The sequence below is a fragment of the Pomacea canaliculata genome, linkage group LG7 (genome assembly GCF_003073045.1).
Source record: "Pomacea canaliculata isolate SZHN2017 linkage group LG7, ASM307304v1, whole genome shotgun sequence".
Lineage (NCBI taxonomy): Eukaryota > Metazoa > Mollusca > Gastropoda > Architaenioglossa > Ampullariidae > Pomacea > Pomacea canaliculata.
Window position 1 is genome coordinate 27,909,520 of NC_037596.1, and position 24,944 is coordinate 27,934,463.

Consider the following 24,944-nt stretch of genomic DNA (forward strand, 5'->3'; position numbering starts at 1 on the left):
CCGGTTGCCTTCAAGAGCCTGTGAAATCCTCAGACGTTGTTGACATGTTATGACCTTCAAACGTTCCATGCAATAAAGGTCTGGAGGTCTTTTGTGCAAATGCCGCTCTTTTTTTTTCACTGTCTCTATTCTTTCATCTTTCCTTTTATCTAGATGTCAGTGTGTGTGTGTGTTATAAATGTTAGAAAAAGGTGTAGGAAAAATGATCTACGGACTTTCCTTAAGATGTAAATCGCCTCCCACAGTGGCAACCAGCACAAATCAAATAAGAATGCAGTGACACACCACATGACATATTGTCATCTCAAGCTACACACTGTTGGCAGAATACCCGGACCAGGATTTGACCTAACTCTGCACAAACCTAAATAAAAAAACTATTTTTACTTGGTCTAGCATTACAATTTTCCTGAAAAAAGATAAGGCCCCGTACACAAGCGAAATCAGACACTCCTCCACTTCCCCAACAACATTTGTTATCTCAACCTGCACACTGTCCCCTCTACTCAGCAGTGAAATGTGAACACCCGGAATAGGATTAGATAACATTCTATTGAGTTCATTTAACTGCGTTTTCCTGTATTTAGTATTTAACTACTTTTTGTAAGAAAAAATTAATTTGCGTGAATATTTTTACTCTCCTTTCTTCAATTTTAACTATAAAGGGAAATAATATTTTAGCAAAAATAATTTAAGTTTTTGTTAATGTAAACTATTGCGGCAAATATCACTGTTAGTAAAACTAACACTAACTTAATGCAGTTCCTATTAATATTGTTCAGCTTCTATACATTTATAGGGACGGAACTCTGTTCCATTAACATAGAGGGTAAGACACGGGTGGTCGATCTTGTTCAATAAGAAAACTTTGTATTTTTGTATAAAACATCTTTAGTTCTTGCACAACGCTTCATTTTAGAATAAGGTCAGACGATAGACAGATATATGAGAGCTTTATTGTGTAAATAAGAATGATAATAAACACTAAAAAAGCACTTGCTCGCGTTCACACATTCTTACTCTCAATAGAAGAATTACAAGCTAGTGCATCAAAAAGGTTTAGCGCATAATAGTCTAAATTATATATTATTTCGCTAGATAGAAATTGTCATCAGCTATCCATATGCTATATGTATTTTATATGTTCAAAAAGTTTTCAGTACGGAGTGATATATAACACTGACAGTGGCGAACGACAAGAGCGCAAAAGGACGACACACAAATGTGTTGTTGTCGGTATTTTTCTCACGAGACATTTTAAATAGAACAGGGAAGTGATTTTTCAGTCCTCTCCACAGTGTGTCAACACCGCCTGGAGAAAGAGGTCGACAACGTACAGACAGTATTGTTGTTGTGTGGACTTGATGTCCCTCCCCGTATCTGCTCAGGTTGTTTGTTAGTTGTGCTGTAACACACCCACTCTCTCAAAACAGTTGAGATGAGTGATGGCTGTCTGGAGACTGTGGATACTGTGTGGTGTCGCACTGCTGGCTACAAAAGCATGTTCAGGTACTTGGCTGTTTTAACTTATTTGTCGAAACAATACACGTACTACTCTACACGAGATTACAACAAAATACCATGGTGATAAATAGTTAACTGTGCTTTTTCACTTCAGTCAGTACATAAAGCTACCAGAACCTTTTCGTTTTTATTTTTCATAAGCGCTTTAAATAATGTAGAATTATGTGTGCCTTAGAAAAGTTTCTTCGTCTATCTTTCGCGACTAACAAGGTTAAGGGAAGGGGGAGTAGAGTGGATGAAACAAAGGACTGGCAGTGGTACATGTTTGTCCAAACACGCTCTCAAGTTACACAGCAAACAGGGCGAAACAGAGTTTAGTGACACATCCTGTTGCGACTTCCACGAAGTATTTAACAGTTTATTACTGAGAAATGCTAGTAAACTAAAACATTTTGAACTCGTTTTAAACGACGAGAGAATGTAAACAATACTTCCTAATTCCTAATAATCCTAACCTGGACCTTGACACTTTCTTAAATACTATTTCCATTTAAATCGTTCCACAGCTTATCGCTGAAAACAGAACCTAGTGCCTGCTGAGAGCTATTTCATACAAGATAAATATTTTAAATTCTAGATTAGTTGCTTCTTTAAGCCCATCGATGTGAGTATTTGATCAATATTATTATAATCATTTTGAACCATTCTTTCCGGATAGTTTCGTTTTATTTAACCTATTGATACTTTATGTCTTGTGGTATTGCGAATCATGATATATCCCTTTAACTATCTTCCTTTCTTAGAGATTGGATAGTAAACTTATTTTTGTTGTCAAGGCATCTCTTGTCAATGTTTTCTGTCAGTTATTTAAACTTTGACTGCTAGCTTCGCTCGCGCCTTTGATATCCGGAATAAGCTATTAAAGCGCTTATCTGCCATCAGCAGACCGCGTTTTCGGTTTCCTGTGGTCCGTTTAGAAGTGGATTGAGTTTGGTACTGTAGTCCTACTGAGGCCTCTACTCTCCTCTATTGACTTTAAAACAACCGCACACCAAACAATATTGCTAGCAATTATGTCCTAAGCTGTCTCCTGCTAATTCACCAGTGTTGGTCAATTTGTTTTTCTTTTTATTTAGATAGGTAGTGTTTTACTTAGTTAGATCATTCTAGCTTGCAGAGTACTCTGTATATCATACAGATTAATGACTTAAATGATCACACAAAGCGAAGGTTTTAAGGTGATCACTGAATAACAGTGAAGTAATTACTTAGATGTCCTGATTGTAAAACCCTGTTTCGAACGAGGTCAGCTACCTACTGGACGGCTGGGTCAGATACGAGAAGGTCACAAACAGATAGTTCATTTTTGTATCCCAAACTTGCGACACATTAAGCAGCGAACTATCAAAGAAAAGTTTTTGATAAAGTATATTGATTAAAAAATTAAAAACTCGTTCTAAATTAAAACAAATATGATACTAGATTTCTTACCTTGCCAGAGAAATTTCAATTTTGAGTAAGTGCTTTCATTAAAATTTTTAATTTTTTCAGGACTGAAAATACCCGAACTACTGTTACTTTTATTAAGAAACAGAATTTTTTTAGTTCTTTACTTGTTATTGTTAGGAACTGTTACGTATTTTGATTGTTATTATATATTGATTGTTACGTATATTGTCAGGTTAATAAGTATTTACAATCATTATCTTGTTGCAGGTTTAATTATCGGCGGTTGTGAACAGGGTAGTGTGGACGTTGTTGAAGACTCAACTCGCTCTTTTACATTTGAGCCATACCAGTACAATCCAGTACAAATTACGGCTCATAATGACAAGATGGAAACCATTTTCTTTTGTTCTTGCTTTAAACTCGACTGTACAGCTTATAACAACACGTTTAAATTGTTTAAACTCTATTATTCTGTAACGAACAATAATTATATTTTACAAGTGAGCGGGATCACGAGGAACTCAGCTCGTACCTTGTCTTTCAGCGATTCCTTGAATTACGCACGGTGTGAATTTAGAATAATTGGTAAGTATTGTAGAACACATTGTAGAGTACTATGTACCATTGTTTTCTGTCCACCTTAATGGGTTGTTTGCTGTAATACTACTTGCATTTACTCTCTCATTCTCTTTCTTTCTCTTACGCATGAGCTTACGTGTATATATATATATGCAAAATGAACTCTAGAAATTAACAGAAGAAATGGTATTATTACAAGCAAACCACTTTAAATGATTGTTAAATGGTTATGAAATTATGAGTAAACGTAAATGCAAAATTATCACGATAACATAATATATGTGTTTTTTCACCCAACGATGATGTCGCACTTCGATTATATATATAAGAAAGAGAAGGAGATAGAGACAAGAAACAGTTAGATCAATCTCTTTAAAAATATTTTAGATAACCATTAAATAATAATCCTGATAACATATACATATATAAATATATATGAAGAGGTAGAGAAAGAAACAGTTTAATATTTAAAAAGATATTTAAGTATAAAGCGACATAACTAATAACTCACAAAGGCAGAAAAAGAAATTGAATAAAATAAGTAAATACTTAATTTTGAGATGAGCATTTTTTAAAATAAAAAAGGTTAACAGAAATTTTGTTTAAAAAAATAGTAAATAACATGATTTTTGGTAAAGTATTTATTAGAAGTTATTAATATATTCCAGAAATATAGCACCCACGTGAATATATATCTATATAAAATTTAACCCCTTACTGTAGATAATGTTGCAAAATATATAAATGCATTTAATAAACATATATTTCATCCAGTGGCGCCGGTGTATTCACCTGGTGACTGCAGGGTAAGTATTTCAAACTGGATGGTGATTGGAAGCTGCACAGTGAAAAGAATGTTTTCTTCAGACAACAACTACACGTGCAAATGGAGGGACAATGAAAACAACGAGGTAAACGTTTCTTTTCCCGATTTTGTTGTTGATATATTTAGTTCCTCTCACTCTATAATATTATCAAATTCATAAAACATACCTCTTCTTGCACTTTTCTTCAACATATCCCTTTTTCACTTCCACTTTTATACCAAGAGAACATGTGATCGTAATATTTTCATATTGTTTAGCCCAACACAATATTTATTTAGTATAAAAAAAGTGTAAACCACTTTCACAGAATTTGGAGGTGCACTTGAAATGTTGATATATACATCATAGAAAGTTCAAATGTTATGTAACAATCATCATATCCCTTTTTTCAAGGAATTCGGGGGTTTTGGAACCACGCTGAGGAATTACACTGCTGTGAACTCAAGGACTTATACTAAAGGAGTTTGCTCTTTTGCAAAACCAATTCCCACAACTAAAGGCTATTATACGTACAGTGTAAGCGTATCACCCGGTGCTGATGATTACTTCAATAAAGAAGTATATATAGGTAAGAAGGCTTTCTATGACAACCACATTTATGTTATGCAAAACGTTAATATCTGTAAATAAAAAATACGTTTTGGTTGATAATATCGATAGGGAGAAATTTAAACCCAATGCAGGTTAAAAAAGCGACAAAGTTTTCCCGAAGACAGGAAAGTCACATGAACGAAGACAAAGAGCATCTCAAACAGAAACATCCTTACCCTGTGCCATTTAGACAGGGAATGTAAAATCAGCCCAAATAATGGATAAATTATAAATATTAAATGTATTTGCTTAGGAGAGAGTGTCGCCCACAGAGCTAGTCTAAAAAAAATATTTCTGTCACCATTGAGCTCTGTTTAACAATTGTAATGATGTGTGGCTGTTCTGGAACCAGTAGAGTTTACAAAGATGTAAGATTTGTGGAAATGTTACATTTTAAATATATTTTTGTCGTCTTTCGTTATTATTGATTGTGAGGAATCAATCACACTCCCAAAAACTCTCTTCAGATATGTCTTTTTTAATAATATTGTCATCATTGAGGGTGTACTGGACAGTTTTGTTACTCACTACATTTTTATGAAACAAGTAGTTCAGTACCGCTGAAGTAGATCTCTGTAGGAAAAATGTTTATGATTCCTCGTTCAGATAAACAAATTTTAACGCATTGGCTGTTTTTTTTCTATTATAAGCTGCGCCATATGTGGTAAAACTCAACCACAGTTGTCCTGAGTATGTATTTGAGGGCTCAGATGTAAGATGTACATGCTGTGCTTCAAGACACATAAATCCACCAGCACTTCTAGTGTGGGAAGGAATGAATAACGCAACTCTTCTGCTCCAAAATGTAAACCGGCGATTAAACAAACAACAATTCACATGTCGACTAGAGTGGCACCCAGACGGCTCCCTTAAAGAAAGCATTTCTTACAAACTCACCGTTGCTTGTAAGTAAATCAGACACACACAAAGTAAGGCTAACCATTACAAGGTGAAAATACTCGTAATGTATCATGGGGAACCGGATTTTAAATGTAAAGGATGCAAGATAAAGAAAACATGTTTTTTCTGCAACGAAGAGTAAAGATAACAAGTAAGTACATAAAAACCATAATGAAAAGAATACTGTAACTGACGGTAAATAAGGATTTTCTACTTTTTTCTTATAATTCGAAAGATTAATTTCTAAAAGTTATTGATTATAGTTTATAAATATTTCTAGATGGACCCTTAAATGTTGTGATCACCAACAATGAAAAGAAGACAGAAGATGAGTCAGAGATGATAAGTTTAACCTGCACAGCGACTGATGTTTATCCCTCCGCAGCTTTTCAATGGAATGTCACGTGTTCTAATCAGACTGACTCTTGGAATTCCAGTACATGTTTCTTCAACTTCACTCAGAAGTTTGAAAGTATTTCGATATTATGTACAGCTAGCAACACATATTTTCATCAAGAGTATGCTTCAAATGTCTACGTTCTTTCTTCTTCTGGTAAATAAAAAAGTTCGAACAATTTTTTTTTAGTTTTAAACAAAAGACAAGGGTTTAACTAGAGAAGAATGAAAGGTATCTTTAAATTTGCAAAAGTTTTTTTTATCATTTTAAACGGATTACATATAAAAAATGTTCCACAAAAATCTCGTTATCAAGACTTTTACTGACCCTTACATTGTCGCTATTGCTCGTTTGTCTGTCAATAAGTTGTTTCTTTTGAAACTGAATTTTTAGTTTGAAAATCTAGCGATATCATGCACAGCTAATAACAGATATCCCCATCAAGCATATGCTTCACATAAAAACATCCTTTATTGTACAGGTCAATAAAACTTGCAACGCTTTTTGTTATTTTGAAACTGGAACAAAGGAACTAAAATAAGAATTAAAATTATTTACCGTATATTGCCTTCACGAGGTAGGATGTAATACTTTGCAACAACGTACAGTCTCTTTATATTTTAAACTCAGTAAAAATGTAAAACATGCTCCAGAAAATAAATTACATTTTGTTATCCAAAATTTACTGGCAGTAAATTTGTTTATATTAGTTGCTCGTCTGTCTATAAGGTGTTTATTTTCACGCCGCCTTAGATCAATTTCTTTTTTTATTTTTTTAGAAAGCCAGCAAGCGAGCACAGGTGGACCTAATGCCGGGTTAATTGGTGGTGTTATTGCAGCTGTACTTGTTGTACTCATCATAGTTGGAGTCTTGATTGTGTACATCATCAGACGAAGAAAAGGTAAAAACGTCTGACATTCTCCACCTAAACCCTTAGAACTTCTAACTCCTATCTATTTTTTTTTTATTTTTTTATATTTAATCTACAGCGCAAATGGTAATGACATGTGAAGCCCTAGTTCAAATATTCTATTTACCTAGCTATCTACATATTTCGCTTTTCTAATTCTTTTCTGTATTATATCGAATACTCTTTCTATCGTATGATGCATGCAGTAACAAATAATCTTTCCTTTTCACAAGTTTCAGACAATTTTAAAGAATTGAATAAATATGTACATTGACAGTATGTTTGCTTTATAGAATCTAATATTTTGTGAAATGCTAAAGAAAAAATATAAAAAGCGGCACGTTATCGCCTTGTTTTTTCCTTTGACATCATCGTTAGTTTTCGACTTTACAAGAAATGCTTTAGTCGGGTCTACATCTCCTTAAAGTTTACATATTTGTTAAACACATCGCTTCTGTTTGGACAATCCAATGTCAGGCGAGTGTATTTTCTCATCTTTATCGCGTACATTGTAAGGAATAGAGTCTAGTAAAAGTTACTTAATGTGCCTGTGATTATTATTAATAAAAAAATCGTTACAAAAATTATAAAATACAATTTGATTTCTTTCAGGTACAATAAACCATACATCTCCTTTATTTTTTCATTTGTATGCACTTGTTTTTGTGCTTGATATAAGTTAAGTTTTATTATATAATTTATAACGTCAATTAATTCCTCGTTTGTGAGAATTAAATGCTTTTGATTATATAGTTATGTATACCCTAATGTAATGTATCTTGTTATGTATAATTTACATAGGTCATAAAAGTAACAAGTTTCCAACGTCCGAATACAAAACTCTTAATAAATTATAACACATTAACGTACTGGTGTTTGATATCTTGCTTAACTACAGGGACACTAGACAGAGAGAGAGGTTTCTTTGGATTTGTTTCTGGCGCCCGCAAACATTATCAGAAGGAAACAGCTATGCCAGTGCCATACGCTGTCGTCAATAAGCCACAGAGACAGACGCCAATCAGACGAGAAGCAGGTCCTTCAGGTGACATGTACACAATCACTAACACAACCAGTTCCGGTCACGTGGTAGATGTCTATGCGGCGGTCTGTAAAACCTCCATCAACAACACCGGTGGAACAGAGAGTGATGGCGCTCACCAGACAACTCAAAAGACGCAGCAAACAACAACAGCATCGAAACAAACAACAAAGCCAACGCTAAATCTAAACAACAAGAACGTCCAAGATTTGCATGGTAACAATGAACGTCGTTCACAATATGATAAGATGTCACAAACTATTTGATGGATGTAAAAGAGGCAATCAAGACATATAACAAGTTTTAAAATACAAGAATAGGATTGAAAGAAAAAAAATGCCAGTGATTTAAAAAATCAATGATCCAATCATAACGATAACACAGAGACCTGTATCCTAATGAGTTTGTAGATATATGCAAACATACACGTAAACTTGCGCAACTATCCGTCGATTAATAACAACATTATATAAATAATCAAATTAAAAATCGTTCTTTAATTCAGACACAGGTTACATGAATGTCACTGAGGTGCCGACTGACTCTGGTTTGGGTGTGTATCATGTTGTTCCCTGGGCAACAATGTCTGGATCACCTCTACCGGACACAAACGTAAGATTTGTCTTAAAGACATCCATCACAGACGTTTTTTTCTGCGACAAAGCTTTTATTTTAAATGCACCCAAGAAAAATGTTCTTGTTTTAGTTTATCAATTTTAGTTTTAAAACAAAGATATTTGTTCTATATTGATAGATGTATTTATAAAAACATATTTACAACATTTTATTACAACCTGTAACTTATAATGCCATTCACTTATTGAAACAGGAATATTCATTACCGGCAATTTCTGAAGATGAGTACAATGAACTACATTTTGAAGAGGATCGAACTGGACAAGAGGACCAAGCCGATAACTACCACCATCTTCAAATCACATAACATCTTTTTCTGTGATATTTTAATCTGCTGCTGAACTTACTTTTATTCTCTTCCTTACACTGTCTTTAGCAAGACTCTCGTAAAATAAATAATACAATCTCATTATTGACAGCTGCCATTGTTATAATAAGTCTCATCCTCCGATTAATGATGAACAAGCAAATATAGTCATGAGAAGTATTTTTAGCGACATCAACTATTATTATTTACGTTCAAAAGCCTGCATACATGATCATCAGTGGGTTTTTTTTCTCTCTCAGCTTTGCCATTCGTATTTGTCCTTCGCTGAAAGTTTCATCTCTTTCTTTAATCTCTTGGAACCACAACCTCTCAGCAAGGAACAAAAACAGTAATGTTTTCATTGTTAATATTTGTTTCAAGATAACCAGAACCAAGCGTAAGAACTTAAAAGTTTCCAGTAACCACCAAAGACAAAAAGAAATCCTTATTAATCATAATCATGTGTTTGCATAAAAATTTTTAGTTTCGGTCTGGTGGCAGATACGCGATGCCTGAATGCAGAATGAATAGTCGCTGGAACTTTTCTGTTGCACAAGACATTTAGTTAATCAACTCATAATGTTGTGATAACATGACATGATATAATATAGTGCACCATTTGCATCTAATGTTGTTTCAGATCACGTGTCTATTTTTTTATGTATAATGTAATTAGACTCATCATGTTTTTATGAGTTTATTTGTATATTGCTTGTCCATATGCAATTATAAATCTTACTTGTAATATTGCTCTGTATTATACTGCACACAACATTATAAATGGAATGTCGGAGTGCCAAAAAAAGGTGGGAACGACAGAAAAGACAGTGAGAAAGATACACGTATTCATACACTAAGAAAGAGAAAACGTAAGAAACTGGTTAATTAAAAAGTAAGCAATATGAATTACATGACAGCCAGTTTTTATTTTATGTTTTTTGTGTTATTTTTAAAAGTTTATGTAAGATTGAAAACGCGCTATTACATAGATTATGTTAGAATTTAATTAATAACATAAATATTGAACCAAATAACATGATATAATAATAATTATTTTTTAATTTTTTTGTAACACCATAATTGTGAAAATAAAATATATTTTTGCAAACTTTTTCGTGCTGTGTATTTCAATCATTATGATAGTTACGATCAGAAAAGTAAGCAAAACTATCACACAGTACATTTTTCACACACACATATATATATATAACACTCGTGTCAATGTTGTACGGTGAAAGCTCTGTGATGGAAGGATACGTAATTCCGAGAAAATCGGTTTCTAATTATCCAAAAGCTTAAATATCTTTTCCCATGTTTCCTTTTCTATTCAATGTCAACTTTTTTATCGTTTATTTATACATGCTGACAACTAACGCACTACAAACTATTAAATCATAAGCCGTCTTATTTTAATCACAATACAAGTGATCATCTGTTATCTCACTACAATATATATATATAGCTAAGTCTAAATCAAAAGGCATCATTTACAGGTAAAGAACTTTTTCAATTATTTTCGTGTCTGAATGTCTCTTTTTGAGACTACATACTAGTTTTCCTATCTCAGACCCAGTGTATGACACGACCAGGAGGCCTGAAAACAACGAACACAGCTACGTGGACCTCGCTTTAAGGGGACGCAAATCATCACCACCAGCAGGTAGCTGAGTATAAGCATCCATTTTTATCATTGCTCTCTTTAAACAACTAACAATGGCGGCATTCCTTTTATGTACATAATGAAAGCAAAATTCAGTTGAGTATCGCGATATAGCCCAAGCCATAACACAAAACAAGCACAACACATCAACAACAGCAACAACAAACTGATACAACTCGTGCAGAACCACCAGCTTCACTAATGTTACATTCGTTGTGCAGGATCTGACGATGACAAGGCTAAAAGAGAAAACAAAAATGAGCATTGCTACGAAGAAGTAACCATTGCAGGTCAAAATGTGTCTGAACAACCAGGTAACATACCATACATAAAATATTGCTCTTATATTTAAAATGTGATAACAAAGCTGATAATTGTGCATAATGACTTATATTTTGCAAAATTATATTTAAAGGCATACTGCTTAGAAATGAGAACCATAGTGAGTATTTTAGATGAGATAAATAGTTATAATAAAAGAGCATCTACAACAAGGTCTCATTAATAAAAGTTATTTGTTATAATTTCTTCTAACAGAACTGGTAATCCCAGACTGATTTATGAGAACCGACTTCTACAACTGTTCCAAATCTGTAAATACTGTACACAGACTGATTGGCAAAGCACTAGAGGTCGTCCTGGATTTTTAAAAGTTGAAACAGCCTTCATTGATTATTCGACTTAGTGGCTTTTCATTGATGACTATATCAAACATGATCTCAAATAAAAAGACACATTTTCGAATGTTTATGCCTAAAAGAAAAATATGTTAGTATCTTTAGTTGTGAGTCTCAAATGGACTTGTCACACAAAGTTTTACATCAATATTTAGTCTCTGTATTATCAATCGTATTTCGCTGCTCTCAAGTCTTGATTATGTTTCTTCCTGTTTGTTTTTCATTGATTTTATATAAGCATAACAGTAAAATGGCATATTACATTAAATTACAATAATTATGTAATGTCTATTATATTGTACGTATACTTTTGTAACCACTTTTTTGGTATACCCGTGTATATATACACTTAATTATCTCAGACGCTTATTTTACTCAGTTTGGAGACAAGTAAGTTTATTTATGATGCTCTTTAAATAGACATATTTTTAGCTTTGCTTATAAACATGATATATATTGTGTTTACCATTCTGTCATTGTATCTTTTTTTGATCGCATTTTTTCTCTCTTTCTATCCCTCCTCTCTCTAATCCTCCTTAGTTTATAAAAAAATCATACTTAATAAGTGACATTTCTACTTCGATTAAAATCGTTCACATTCAACTCCTCTTCAAACTCTCGTCCCGCCCTGACACGGTGGATAGCAGTTAATTCAGCTACAAGCTCCATTATTTGGTTGACGAGTGTCATTTCTTATCTCCACTCACATTCCTAAAGCGTCAGGTTAATTGTTTTGAACATAAAGCTGCCTGGAGTTGATACATTTATTTTAAATTAACTGCCTAGTGTGACATCATCATAAACTTGCATTAATACAAACTGTATGTAATAAACTGAGCAGCAACTGGGTAATTAAAATTTAAAATATATATATGTATATTTCATGCTTGTTTTCGCTAATGCTGATTAAAATGTTCTCACGACTCACGATTGTGTGATTTGTAATTGAAATTTCGGGTAAAATGACAAAAAACAGTCCTTTGTGTCTATAACATGAAACTTCTCGACCACAAATTATGGTAAGGAAGTCGGTTTAAATATAATAGCTTTCATTCATCACTTTGTTCCCTTTTTTATTTCAACCTGTCGTAAACTCTGTGTGTGTGTGTGTGTGTGTCTCTGTGTGTGTGTGTGTGTGTGTGTGTGTGTCTGTGTGTGTGTGTGTGCTTAATTTTTGTGATTATGCATAAGGCTGAGTGTATAGATATAAAATCACCGATAAAGCTGAAGGTTAAACAATTAGATGTAAAAAACAGACAGGAAAGAATACAATTTCAAGACGATTTTCCTGAAAGAGGTAATTCATCTCACAGCAATGCCTCGTACCTAAGAGAAATCGGACACGTGAAGAGGACACGCTACCTGCCTCCCCACCTCCACACACGCACGCACTCACACACACACATACATTTACGCATGCGTGCTCACTCACACAGATGGAACATGAAGCTAAATTACTTTACACGCAAGCATCATTTAAATAAATTTGTTCGCATGCAATCAAAAACTTAATTGTTGTTTAGCGAAAAAGTGAACATGAATACTATGATTCCTACATTTACTATTGTTAGTACACAAAATCGCATAATATATGAAAATTTTATTAAAATTTTTATAGCAAAATTCATTTACATGCATGAAGTTATATTTTATTCCTCGTTATCTCAGTCCTATGAAGTTCTTAAACAGGGTATGTAAATAGGCAGGGCTTCTGCTAAGGCTAAATTCTTTGGGGTCCCAGGGACCCCTTCCTCAGATTTCTAAGGGGTCCCAGGCTAACTCTAAGGGGTCCCTTTACAAAGTGAAAAAAAAATCAACAAATCAACTACTTTGTTAAACTGCCTTTCAGGCACACAAGGCACTGTAATGTCTAGTCAGACACGGCGAGATTTCTGTGTCATGATGTCTGTGCAAGCATCTGTGATGAGCTTAAGTTACTTTGCTTAATCAAGTGATCTGACATCTGTCACAGCTTATTTATTCATACAATTGATCCTTGAAGTGTTGAACTTAGTTACCACCACTAAAACTTTTATTATTTTTTTAGTATCCTATGCAAAAAAATTGAGATTGCTTTGTAACTGAGCAAAACTTCTAAATGAAACACACACAAACAACAACAACAATAATGATAACAACAACAACAACATACACAGTTGAAAAAATAATAATGATTCAGATGGTCAAGAACGAGCATCTGCCTAAGTGCATTTAACTCTTATATATGTTTTGGAACGAGTTCTCGTGTAATAAAAGCTGGTAATTACACCTGCAGCAGTCACACCTGGTGAGTCACAGGTTTTCACACAAGGACACTGAGGACTGCTAAATAGTGGGATCTGAACCGTTAAGATAAAGAGAGAGAGCATATGTACATTGTCTATGAAGATACATTTGACCTTTAAACCTAGTAATGTAGTACACAGAAATAAACTGTGTGTCAGTACCTGTGTTTGTGTGTGCACGAGTTCGTCTCAGGGTAAGGGGGAGAACCCTAGCTTTTAAACCTAGATTATTATCAAGCATTACCTCCCCTGATCAGATTTTTTTTCTTCATAGCTGCAGTATCACTCGCATGTTATATTGTGGATTATGAGTAAAAAGTGCTTCTTGAATGTGGTCTGTCTCTTTAACAGGGAATATTATTTGACTGATATCATTTGCTCTTCATTGCTAGTTGACAAAATAAAGAAAATAAACATATTCTAGTCTGCAACTTATTTAGTTTATGGTTTCCTGTAATCTTTCTTTTCTAGCAGCAAAGCAACTACATTTTTCTCCAGAAACCCTGCTTTTTTCTAACCGAAGAAAGGAGAGGGAAAGAGAGAGGTTGTGTAGTAAGTTGTTTCAGACTTGTTTATCAATGTGGAGAAAATATCTTGCTTTTCGGCGGTAAAGGCCGGTGTCTTATATTCCCTCGCAAACTTACGTGTATACAGGATTAAGATTTGTAACACAACAGAGCGAGTTTTGATCATTGCTTACTTCTGTGTAAATGTCTACATAATAACAAGAAGAAACTGTCAAAGGTTGTTCACATGTTTAATATATATGATATAAGTAATATGTTGAAAACATACTCCTATTATACGAAATATAATCCTGACAAGGGTGCAACCTGTAACTGCCAAGAAACACGATGTGCAAATGTCCTGTTATCGTGATAAGCCTCACGAGACATTTTAAATAGAAGAAGGAAGTGATTCCAGTCCTGTCCCCAGTGTGTCACCACCACTTGAAGTGAGAGGTCGCACGCACAGACAGTATTGTTGTTTGTGTGACAGGTGAAGGTGATTTCAGCTTAACTGTTCACATTGCCTTGTTAGTTGTGTTGTAAACATCTGTAGTTCTTAACAGTGAGACAAGTGATGGCTGTGTGGAGTCTGTGGATACTTTGTAGTCTCGCACTACTCTCTGTAAAGGGCGACTCAGGTAATAAGCTGTTATATTTATTTGTCGAAATATTAGCTTTACTATAACAACGAAAGACTATAGTGACAAATACACAATAGTGTTTATTTTCTATATCTTTATCTAAGGTTCTCTAGAATTACTTAGTTTTTTAATGATAACCTTTAGCCCTGTGTAGATGTAACTAGGTGACTACACAACAAAGGCTTGCGAGAGCTTCACGCAAACAATGTATCACTTGGTTGTTAATGCCCTTATTATGATCACACCTTGCTTCCTGCAGTTTCTTCTGAGAGGACACACGAAAGGACAGCAAACGCATAGAACGCATTCTCAGTTTTTAGTTTTCAAAACTATCAACCAACCTTAGTCTGGGTCTCTACACCAAGAGTTATATTGATGTTGTTGGTGTATATATTGTATGCCATTAGTGACCTAAATGAAATAATAACTATGTATAAGAAGTAGTTGATGTGAGAAGCCATACTTTACAATAACAAATACCACAACAAGTTTCACATGAAACAAGTTCTAAATACTAGCTGATTAGCTTTTGAACCTCTTATACTCAGCAGACAGGAGATATCGTATCTGCTCACTCACTTATTTACATGAATACCCTCTGGATCACATCCAACTACAATTCTCAAAGTGTTATTTCATATCATGATAAAATTGTGGTATATTTTACCTTATAATAAATTAACATAAGCAGTTGTAATCAGGATTTTGTTGTTGTGTTTCTTTCTTCCTTCCTTGAAATAGGCCAAGGTCTAATCTATACAAAAGGTTGAGTTCTCTCTATTGCTGTAGGTAACTCTACTAGGTAGGTGTTTTTTAAAAGTAAGAGACATGCATCAAAGAATTACATCCGGTACACGGACGTTTCGCCGACGGACGTTTCGCCGCCGGACGTTTCTTCGCGGGGCACTTCATTTCGGCATTTCACGCGGGACCTTTAGCCGAAGTCAAGCCCCTTAGCTCACACATTTCTCTCGCCATTGTATCAATGTATCAGTGAACTCTCTCTCACTATCCCTCTTCATGTGAACCGTTAGCTCACACATTTCTCTCGCCATTGTATCAATGTTTTTTCTCAAAGCTGTTGCGCATAATCTGTGACAATCAAAGTGAACTGTCTGTGAAGTCTGTGTGTAAAATTTGTTTGAAATAAAGAATTATTGTGTAATCTAGTAGTTACTTTCATTCTTTGAGAAGTAAGTAAGCTCTCTCTCTCTGACATAATGCGGCGAAACGCCGGACGGCAAAACGTCGACTCCGAAACGTCCGGCGGCGAAACGTCCGGTCGGCAAAACGTCCGCACACGTTACATCCACACGATTGTTTTATTTTAATTAATCCCTATCATCCAAGACTACAGATGATAAAGAACAAAAGCGCTCTGCAAGAATTTACACACCATAGCCTCTAAACTTCGGTAATCAAAACCAGTATTCTTATTAAATTGACATTGATCGGTAAAAAGTGCAAGCGATTTGTAGGTCTCACACACACACACTAATGCACTGGCTTGTCTTTAAGGTGATCTAAGATAGTGGTAGAAAATTACGACAGGTAAATTGAGTTGATGGTACTTATATTAGTAGGAATATATATATATATATATATTATGGATATCTATGGAAATAAGGAATAGGAAACTGATCAAAGAATTAGCATTGCAAAGGAGAAGGAGGGAAGGATGTATATGTGGGGAAGTAAGAGCTAGAAAGTTTCAAAAAGGATACAATGATTTATAATTTGTATTTAACATGTGGATTATTTTACCACAGAATGTAAATGTTTGTGTTTCAGCTATGTATATTCGTGACTGTTCTGATGAAAAAAGAACGATCATAGAGGAAACTAAAGTGACTTTGATTTGCGGCCAATATCAAACCAGGGTAGAATGGTCTTGGTCTTACTCTAACTGGCCGAGGAATACAATTGGTTACTGCAATGTCACAGGGTGTGGCATATACATCGGACTTAAATTACCAATAACATTATCCAAATTAACTACATCCGTCTCAGGGATTTTTGAGAGTCGACTTGACATCAGCGATGTTACAAGACAGCAAAACTATTCTTACCATTGTCGCAATACCGACTCGGGAAAAACAGCAACATGTGGATTACGGGTAATCGGTGAGTTGGACTCTAAAAAAATATAGTTGTCAGGCTTTAACTGTCTAATGAGTATGAGTTGTAATATACCTACAGTCATTTCCTTTTTTACGTGATTCACAGGACAAAAATTAACGGCCTAGCCGGTCGAGAGTAAGTTGCACAAGAAGTTTTCTTTATACCTATATTAATGTTTTACTTTGTATGTAATTTGGGACTGACTCAAGGAATGCCTATTCAAAACTGTACGTAGAAGCAATGTTTTTGTAACTAAATCTCATATCATTAAAAAAAACGTTGTTATCGAATTTATATCATACGTACTTCATCATCATCATCATCATCATCATCATCATCATCATCATCATCATCATCATCATCATCAATCATCATCATCATTATCATCTGTTTTTATTGATTTGCAACAACGTAGCCATGTCGAATTTTCATTCTAATATTAAAATTTAAAAATCAGTCAGTAAACATGCACCATCAACATCATCATCGTTATCGTCATTGAAAGTGCTTTGCTTGAAATTATATTATCAATAATAATATTATGTCACTGTTGCTTTAACAGCACCTGCTATCATCGTTGGTGACAACTGCGATGTGCGGGTCTCAGAGTGGCAGATATACGGTTCATGCGCAGTGGAAAGGATGTACGCGTCGGATGGTGTTTATACTTGCATATGGCGCGAAGACAATACGAAGGTACTCCAGCCTGAGATTTCCTAAGTTAAATTAATTGAAAATGAATGCATATGGAAAAATATCAATCCCTTTAATCACACACCCTTCCTAATGACAGACTTTCTAATACACAGAGATCAATAACAACAACATGATATTACCGCTCTCTAAGGAAACCATGTCCAAGTATAACTCCTTACAGATTTTAAAAAATCATGTTAAAGAACACGACTTTTAGAAACTAGACGATCTGATGCAGCTATTCCATACATTGTATAATGTGTCAGTTATAACAAAGCTCAAGACTGCAACAGAAGCTAAAATAAACAAACTGACCTAACTTTGGAAATTTCGCAGTAAGATCCAATTAAGATGTCAAGCAATCCTGAAGAAATAGAGCATTTATACTAATATTTTTTTCTATCTCTTTTGATGCGTGTCTTGATCCATTTAATTTATTGAGTCCTTTGAAACAATAAGATGGATAAAAGGAAGATAATATTTGATTATTTAGCAATTAGTCTCCTGTTTCAATATTGCTTCGGTCTTAACGTCCACATTTTTATACATTATGGCAATTTGCATGTTGTCATTATATTGTCATATCTGTTGAACTCGTTTTATTCAAACACATTGCAGATCCATGAAAGATTTCAAGATACCATAACTTATTATGTCTTGGACTCCAGAATTTACGGAAGAGGAGTTTGCTCCTTTAGTCAAAATATGCCTGTTGACCAGGGCAGCTACACCTACAGTATGGATATAGATCCTGGTTCCCAGAATATCTTCTATAAAACCATAAATATAGGTAAGATGATACGGTTAGCTAATTTAAGATTAAATACCAGATATTTTAAATACTTTTAATCACTCTTTCTACCTTACAAAAATACCCATTTAAAGTACAAATACAATCTATTTTGAATAATGTTTTCAAGAATTGATTGTCTCCCAACTCCTTAGATAATTCTACATAAAATATAAACACACACGTCACGTCATAAAAGGACTTAGCATAAGTACATAAAATTGAAGGTTTGTACTTGTGTCTATTTACATTATTATATGTATTTTCTGTCATAAATATTACAACTAGTTACTTATTCATATCCTCACTCAAAACAGAAATAAATTAACAAAATTCAGTATGATATCATTTCATTACTTCTTTTTTAATAAGCAGTTATTCAAATTAAATTTTTTGGTTTTATAATTCAATACAATAATCAAGTTCTCGTCTGTAGTAAGAGACTTTAAGGTTAAAAATCAGTTCCGTATGATATCGTCTAAAAATAACTCTAAGCTGCTAATTAAAAACTTCTTTTCTCGTATCCTGTTTAAGAGTTGTATTATGATAGAGGTTTTATAATACTATAATGCTATAATTACCAGCCTCCTTCTCCAGCTGCCTTTGTATTCTCTACAAGGTTTTCTTATTATACTCTTATCACTGTTTTGGACCATTTACTTTTATTTCTCCTTTCCGTTATTTATGACCATCCTGTTTTCTTTCAGTACCGCCCCGTTTCTGAAATCTTGCTTGTTTTGTAATAGATTATCCTAGATAACTTTTTTCGCTAAGAAGTTGTTGTTCAAGCAAAATCTTTACAGAAATTAAAATAGCTTAATTTATAATTAGCTATTAAACACATGATATTAATATTTTAAAGAGTTTACAATTTACATATATATATATGTGTGTCCAGTTCCTCCTGGTGAACCTAGCCACGACTGTCCAGAAACTGTTTTTGTGGGATCCAATGTCAGCTGCAAATGTACGTCTTCAAATCCAGGAACTCCACCTGCCGAATTTGCTTGGGATGGAAGTGGTACTGATACATTATTTCTCCAAGATATTCGGCCCGAAAATACCACCATCAACTATTCATGTCGGCTGATATGGGGTCCTAACGGATATATCAACCGCACAATTGTTTACACTTTGCGAATAGCAGGTAAGTATATCTTGAGTCTGTTATAAAGCTTCTTTGGTCTATCTTTTTCAGTGCATGAATCGTATATGTGTAAAGGAGTGAAAAACAGTTATTGCATGGCTTTGTCAGTTGGTGTTCGAGGAACATAGGAAGCATCATTTTGTCTGTTACACTCTTATTAGTCGATAGAGCAGTGTGAAGTTAAGTAATAAAGTCTTCTCCTTAAACTTGCAATACCAGACCTCTGTAGACAATGATTGACTTTTGTATTATCCTTGTAAGTGACATACCTCAAGAACAAGAGTAAGGAGAAGGTTGATGTTTATAATAAGAGAAGGTGATTGTGCTTTTGTCCTGTAAAATTCCGTTTCTATATCGATGATGGATATATAATTTAAAAACATTTAATAGTATTAGATCGGTTAATATTTGTAACATGTTACATTCTAAATTAATCAGATACTACCACACAATGTAAAATAATATGTTTTTGTTTGTAATATTTACATTCAGAAAACGAAAGAGAAAAGAACGCTAAAGGAGGCATCATTGGTGGCTGTGTGGCAGCTGTTTTCATTCTAGCTATCATCGGAATTGTCATCGCTGTTTACATCGTTAAAAGGCGGAAAGGTTTGAATTTGATATTCTTGCTGACAATTTTTTTATAAAATGCCAAAGCTCCATCATTCCAACCGTCAAAATCTCTGTCTCCATTTCTTTTAATCTATAAACAATAGTGCTTTTATTTATTGCACTAAAAATAAGATTTTTTAAAAATAATCTATCCGGATGTCTTCTTTTTAAGTTGCTTTTGTCTCTTTGTAATCTTCCACTAAATACAATATACAATTTGTTTTAAAAATGCACTATTAAAAGAAGTTTGTCGTTTGACGAACTAAAAATTTTACTGCGAAATTTAGCAAATCGTTTTTCAAACACTTTTCTCCCGGAATGTACTACTTGTCATTTGGTCGTTGAAAGCTGCGGTATGATTCTACTCCCTTCCGGAATGTTTAACATCTCCATGAAACATGACTTTCCTAGTCAGGCGAGTTACCTTTCTGTTAATTAAATATAAACAATAAGTGTACCATCCTTAGTGTCAGCACATTTAAGACAGTTAATAATATGATTGTTTTTTAGTAATAATTTTTGCATTGCAATAACTTTATTCAGACATTTTTTATACTATATGTGTGTGAAAATGCCTGCGTGCATGTTAATGTTTCCAATATCCTCGTATGTCTATAGTTCAAAATATATGTTACATGCGGCAGAAATCTTCTACAAAATTATTTAAAATATTCGGGCTATAATTTTTTAATGAAGCCTCACCAATAAAACTTAAAGTGTAGTGTTTTATATGCATGTAGTATTTTCTCCTTTTGCTACAAGATATTACAAATGAAGTGTCTGTTTCTAAATTAATTTGATAAGATGGTTAGGTTTTATAAATACAACTTTAACATATATTAATATAAACTGTATAAGCTATTGGAATTTTGTAAGCTCTCAGCTTACTACAGCTTGCTGTCGATTTGCAGGAAAGTGTGGAAGAGGAAACATTAACCTGAGATTTTGGCAATGTCTCTGCAAATTCTTTCATCGAAAGAAGCCACCAGCTACGCCCTATGCAGTGGTCAACAAGCCCAAGCCACAGATTCCCATCAGGCGCCAGGCGGCTTCGTCCGGCGACCTCTACACCGTCGCTATGACAACGACATCTAGTGACCTCAATGGCGAATATGTAACAATCTGTGAAACTAAGGAGGATGCAGTTTCTGAAATAAACAGTGAAGGAAATAACCTGGCGAGCCAGGGCGAGCAGGAAACGACAGAATGGAGGACTGCAGTCGCGCCGGCAATGAAATCCAAACCAATGACACCAGGAACAAGAAATATCAGGGAAATACCAGGTAAAAGTAATGAAACCATCCACCAATTTTAAACATCATGTTTTAGTGCCCTTGTAGGTAACAAGACAAGTAAATAGTATTAAATTGTTAATTAATCATCCAACTTGGCAGTCAAAGCTGTAATATATAAATATCAAAAGAATTTAGATACAAAGAAATGATTTAAAGACCTTTTTGTAAGTTGTAATAAGCGAATTATTAAGTAAAACGTGTTTCTATACAAAAATATACTTACCTTATTTAGTTGGATAATAAAGGACTGTAAAATTGAAATAGGAGATCGATAAAGATTTTGTTTGTCGTTTCAATGGTTAGGCTACATGAATGTCACTGAAGTACCGACTGATTCTGGTTTGGGTGTCTACCACGTGGTTCCCAGTGCTGTAACGCCTACAGGATTAAAGCCAGAAATATTGGTAAGAGATCATCATCATCATCATCATCATCATCATCATCATCATCATCATCATCATCATCATCATATCATCATCATCATCTTTTATTATGGGCTATTTGATAGTGCAGTATTGTTTACTAGACGCTGTAGCTATTTTTTCTAAGGTATGTATATATTACCAATAAATTGCATGTTTAAACAGAACAATCATGAAGCAGGGATTTCAGAAGAGGAGTACCATGCCCTACACTTTGAAGAGGATCGGACTGCACAGGAGGACCAAGCTTCTACCTACCACCATCTGCAACATGAATAAAGTATAAAAACTGTATTTAACACTACAGTGGAAACATTTACTTTAATAACAAATATTCTGAATGAGTGTAAAGTGTATTTTTATAAAACTGATTTAAGCAATAGATTGATGGCAGTTGATTTACCCACAAACAACTTTTGATATGCAATGTAGTAACCGAGCGAAAAAAAAATACAGGGAACAACGCTCTAGGCTAATTTAAAGTATGTTTTTCTTAAAGTTTACTGCTTCTGACAATTATCAAAAGTTAAGTTTATGTGTTATATGTAAACTTAAATATATACTATATCTATATATATATATATAACTAATATCTTTCACCGTACAGGTAATTTTATCTAGTGTGTGGAAATTTTATTTTTTTTAAAGTTTAACATATGCATGTCAATATTATAACATTAAATGTTGTCCTTTCTTTGAATACTGTTACTCATCTCTTTTTTTGCAGTATTTAATGCCTGTGAAGTTTTTAAAATCATAATAAAAGATTGTGACAAAAGATTTTCATTTATATTGAATGTTTGAGCTGTATGAGTATTTTTGTTGAGCCAACTGTCAGTTTTTCTTGTTTGTACCTTACCTGGAAATTCATAAAATACTGATTGTGATGTTGGTTTTAAGTAAAAGCAAATAAAATAATGACATCTCTTCAGCCTTTGTGTTATTTTTTAATTTGATTTTGGTCCTGTTGTATGTTCTTCGAATTACTACATTTAAAACAAGTAATTTGTTCCCTATTTTATTATATTATAGTTATCTACTCCTCCTAGCATCTTTTTTGTTTTTAATTTTTTTTTTCTTTTTCTTCATTTGATTTTTACTGTTTAATTATTTTACAGAAGTAGGAATGTTTTTAACTATTTTTATAAATAGTTATTTATAGGACTAATAGTCGGACAAAAACACATTTGTCATTACTAAACAAAAAGCACTCGTAATGCTGACAAACATTTTACAAAGCTCTGTTTTAATGGTCGCATATTTTCTACACAAGGAACATATTTCTGCCTGGCGTATCGTCCCGTATGACTATAAAAACAAGGATTTCTTTATAATTGTAGCTCCATTGTACGACACAGCCAGACGACCTGCCAACAACGAACACAGTTATGATGATCTCACCCAGAAATCAGGTGACACACCCCATTCGCCAGGTACATTAGGTGACGTATCATCAAAGCTACAGTGTGTTTATTACACCTAGCATACACTATTATTTTATTTTTTGTATTCAAGTTTGTTTTCCAGTAAAACGCATATTTTATTATTATATTATATTCGTAATTTCTTGTACACAAATCATAACCGTACTGTTTTTTAACGATCTCTATCTACTGAATCAGAAATTAGGGATGGCATGATTACAAAGGACGAACATCGCTACGAGGAAGTGATTCTGGAAAGTCCAAGTGCAACACAACCTACAGGTATAAGTAATATCATCAAAAAATAATCTTTACAAACCTTTTGTGCAACACTGCAAATCTATTGACTTTAAATTTTGTTAGCTTTCGTGAGTTTTTACCTTTATCTTTTGGAAACTTTTATATTATTTTTTTTTCTATTTTTTCTAGTTGCAATATTTGCTGTGCCGAGGACGTCTCAGACTGTTTCAAGTCCTTAAAAGCTTACACACTGCGGTGGAAATTAAAATTGGCTGTGCTTGAAAGTCATTTTGAAAAATGGTGCTGGACGAAAATGAGTACAATATGAATAATAAAAAGTTTGTTTTCCATTTGCTGGTGATGAACATAGACTTGTTCCAGTCACAATATTTCTAAAAGTAAAAGGTTTTTTTACGATGAAAGTACTGTAACAGAATAATATTGTTACTATATTAAATCTTTATTGTGACTTTTTGGTTGTTTTGTTAAAAGGCTTTTTTAACGTTTGAAATTTATTTACAGACATACATGTTCACTACAAAGCTGGTAGCATTAACTTTTTAAACAGTTTTGAAACTATTTTAGAACCAAAAAGATTGTCTTTCTTTCCTTTCCAGATGTCTGACTCCTTATTTTGCTCTTTCTCTATTTCTCTTGCAAAGTACGAAGTGGGCCACTTAACAGAATATTCCTTCCTATAAAACGCTCGGACGAGGCTTTGTTTGTTTGTTTGTTTGTTTGTTTGTTTGTGTTTTATGCCATACTAGCAACTATGGCTATATCACGGCCTTCTTTTATGTGACCCACCCTGTGGTTTACATTTATCACAATTCTGTCTTCAATGATGTTTATGTAAACACCGGTTGCATTTAAGAACCTATGAAATCCTCAGACGTTCTTGACATGTCATGACTGTCAAACGTTCCATGCAATAAAGGTCTGGAGGTCTTTTGTGCAAATGTCGCTCTTTTTTCTCACTGTCTCCATTCTTTCCGCTTTACTTTTATTTAGATGTCAGTGTATGTGTGTGTGTGTGTTAGAAATGTTAGGAAAAAGGTTTAGGAAAAATGATCTACGGACTTTACTTAAGATGTAAATCGCCTCCCACAGTGGCAACCAGCACAAATAAAAAAAGAATGCAGTGACACACCACATGACATATTGTCATCTCAAGCTACACACTATTGGCAGAATACCCGGACCAGGATTTGACCTAACACTGCACAAACCTAAATAAACAAACTATTTTTACTTGGTCTAAACTCCTCCTTAAGCTCCTCCCTGCCAGTAGTTAACCAGGTTGCTTTAACGTCTTCAACTAT

General features: G+C 33.9%; 2 protein-coding genes across 7 annotated transcripts; both read left to right on the top strand.

Annotated features, from left to right (window-relative positions):
* The first annotated feature begins 2,383 nt into the window (after positions 1-2,383).
* LOC112568730 lies at positions 2,384-12,496 on the top strand. 3 transcript variants are annotated; one of them, XM_025246188.1, is made up of 9 exons: positions 2,384-3,498; positions 4,267-4,403; positions 4,713-4,887; positions 5,561-5,815; positions 6,091-6,363; positions 6,987-7,109; positions 10,671-10,763; positions 10,985-11,077; positions 11,301-12,496. In XM_025246188.1, exons 1-9 carry the CDS (start codon positions 3,300-3,302, stop codon positions 11,318-11,320), a joined length of 1,368 nt encoding a protein of 455 aa, XP_025101973.1. In that variant the 5' UTR covers positions 2,384-3,299; the 3' UTR covers positions 11,321-12,496. The 3 variants fall into 3 exon arrangements, with proteins under 3 accessions (XP_025101973.1, XP_025101972.1, XP_025101974.1); XM_025246187.1 differs by lacking the exons at positions 10,671-10,763; positions 10,985-11,077; positions 11,301-12,496 and adding exons at positions 8,017-8,376; positions 8,666-8,772; positions 8,990-10,072 and having other exon boundaries at positions 2,393-3,498; XM_025246189.1 differs by lacking the exons at positions 5,561-5,815; positions 6,091-6,363; positions 10,671-10,763; positions 10,985-11,077; positions 11,301-12,496 and adding exons at positions 8,017-8,376; positions 8,666-8,772; positions 8,990-10,072 and having other exon boundaries at positions 3,063-3,498.
* Positions 12,497-14,680: 2,184 nt separating this feature from the next.
* Positions 14,681-24,914, top strand: LOC112568732. Of its 4 annotated transcripts, none has more exons than XM_025246196.1 (9): positions 14,681-14,872; positions 16,667-16,999; positions 17,559-17,692; positions 18,311-18,482; positions 19,381-19,629; positions 20,122-20,238; positions 23,299-23,370; positions 23,581-23,664; positions 23,812-24,914. In XM_025246196.1, exons 1-9 carry the CDS (start codon positions 14,809-14,811, stop codon positions 23,859-23,861), a joined length of 1,275 nt encoding a protein of 424 aa, XP_025101981.1. In that variant the 5' UTR covers positions 14,681-14,808; the 3' UTR covers positions 23,862-24,914. The 4 variants fall into 4 exon arrangements, with proteins under 4 accessions (XP_025101981.1, XP_025101980.1, XP_025101979.1 ...); XM_025246195.1 differs by having other exon boundaries at positions 23,299-23,391; positions 23,812-24,913; XM_025246194.1 differs by having other exon boundaries at positions 23,299-23,400; positions 23,812-24,912.
* The last annotated feature ends 30 nt before the right edge of the window (positions 24,915-24,944 follow it).

What these genes read in the sequence shown, in the direction of transcription:
- LOC112568732 (XM_025246192.1), top strand. Translation starts at nt 14,809, where the DNA reads ATGGCTGTGTGGAGTCTGTGGATACTTTGTAGTCTCGCACTACTCTCT. An exon ending in TTACACTTTGCGAATAGCAG is followed by an intron (nt 19,630 to 20,121) that starts GTAAGTATATCT and finishes ATTTACATTCAG; the next exon opens with AAAACGAAAGAGAAAAGAAC. An exon ending in AAATATCAGGGAAATACCAG is followed by an intron (nt 21,525 to 21,839) that starts GTAAAAGTAATG and finishes TTCAATGGTTAG; the next exon opens with GCTACATGAATGTCACTGAA.
- LOC112568730 (XM_025246187.1), top strand. Translation starts at nt 3,300, where the DNA reads ATGGAAACCATTTTCTTTTGTTCTTGCTTTAAACTCGACTGTACAGCT. An exon ending in CAATAAAGAAGTATATATAG is followed by an intron (nt 4,888 to 5,560) that starts GTAAGAAGGCTT and finishes TTCTATTATAAG; the next exon opens with CTGCGCCATATGTGGTAAAA. An exon ending in CACCTCTACCGGACACAAAC is followed by an intron (nt 8,773 to 8,989) that starts GTAAGATTTGTC and finishes TTATTGAAACAG; the next exon opens with GAATATTCATTACCGGCAAT.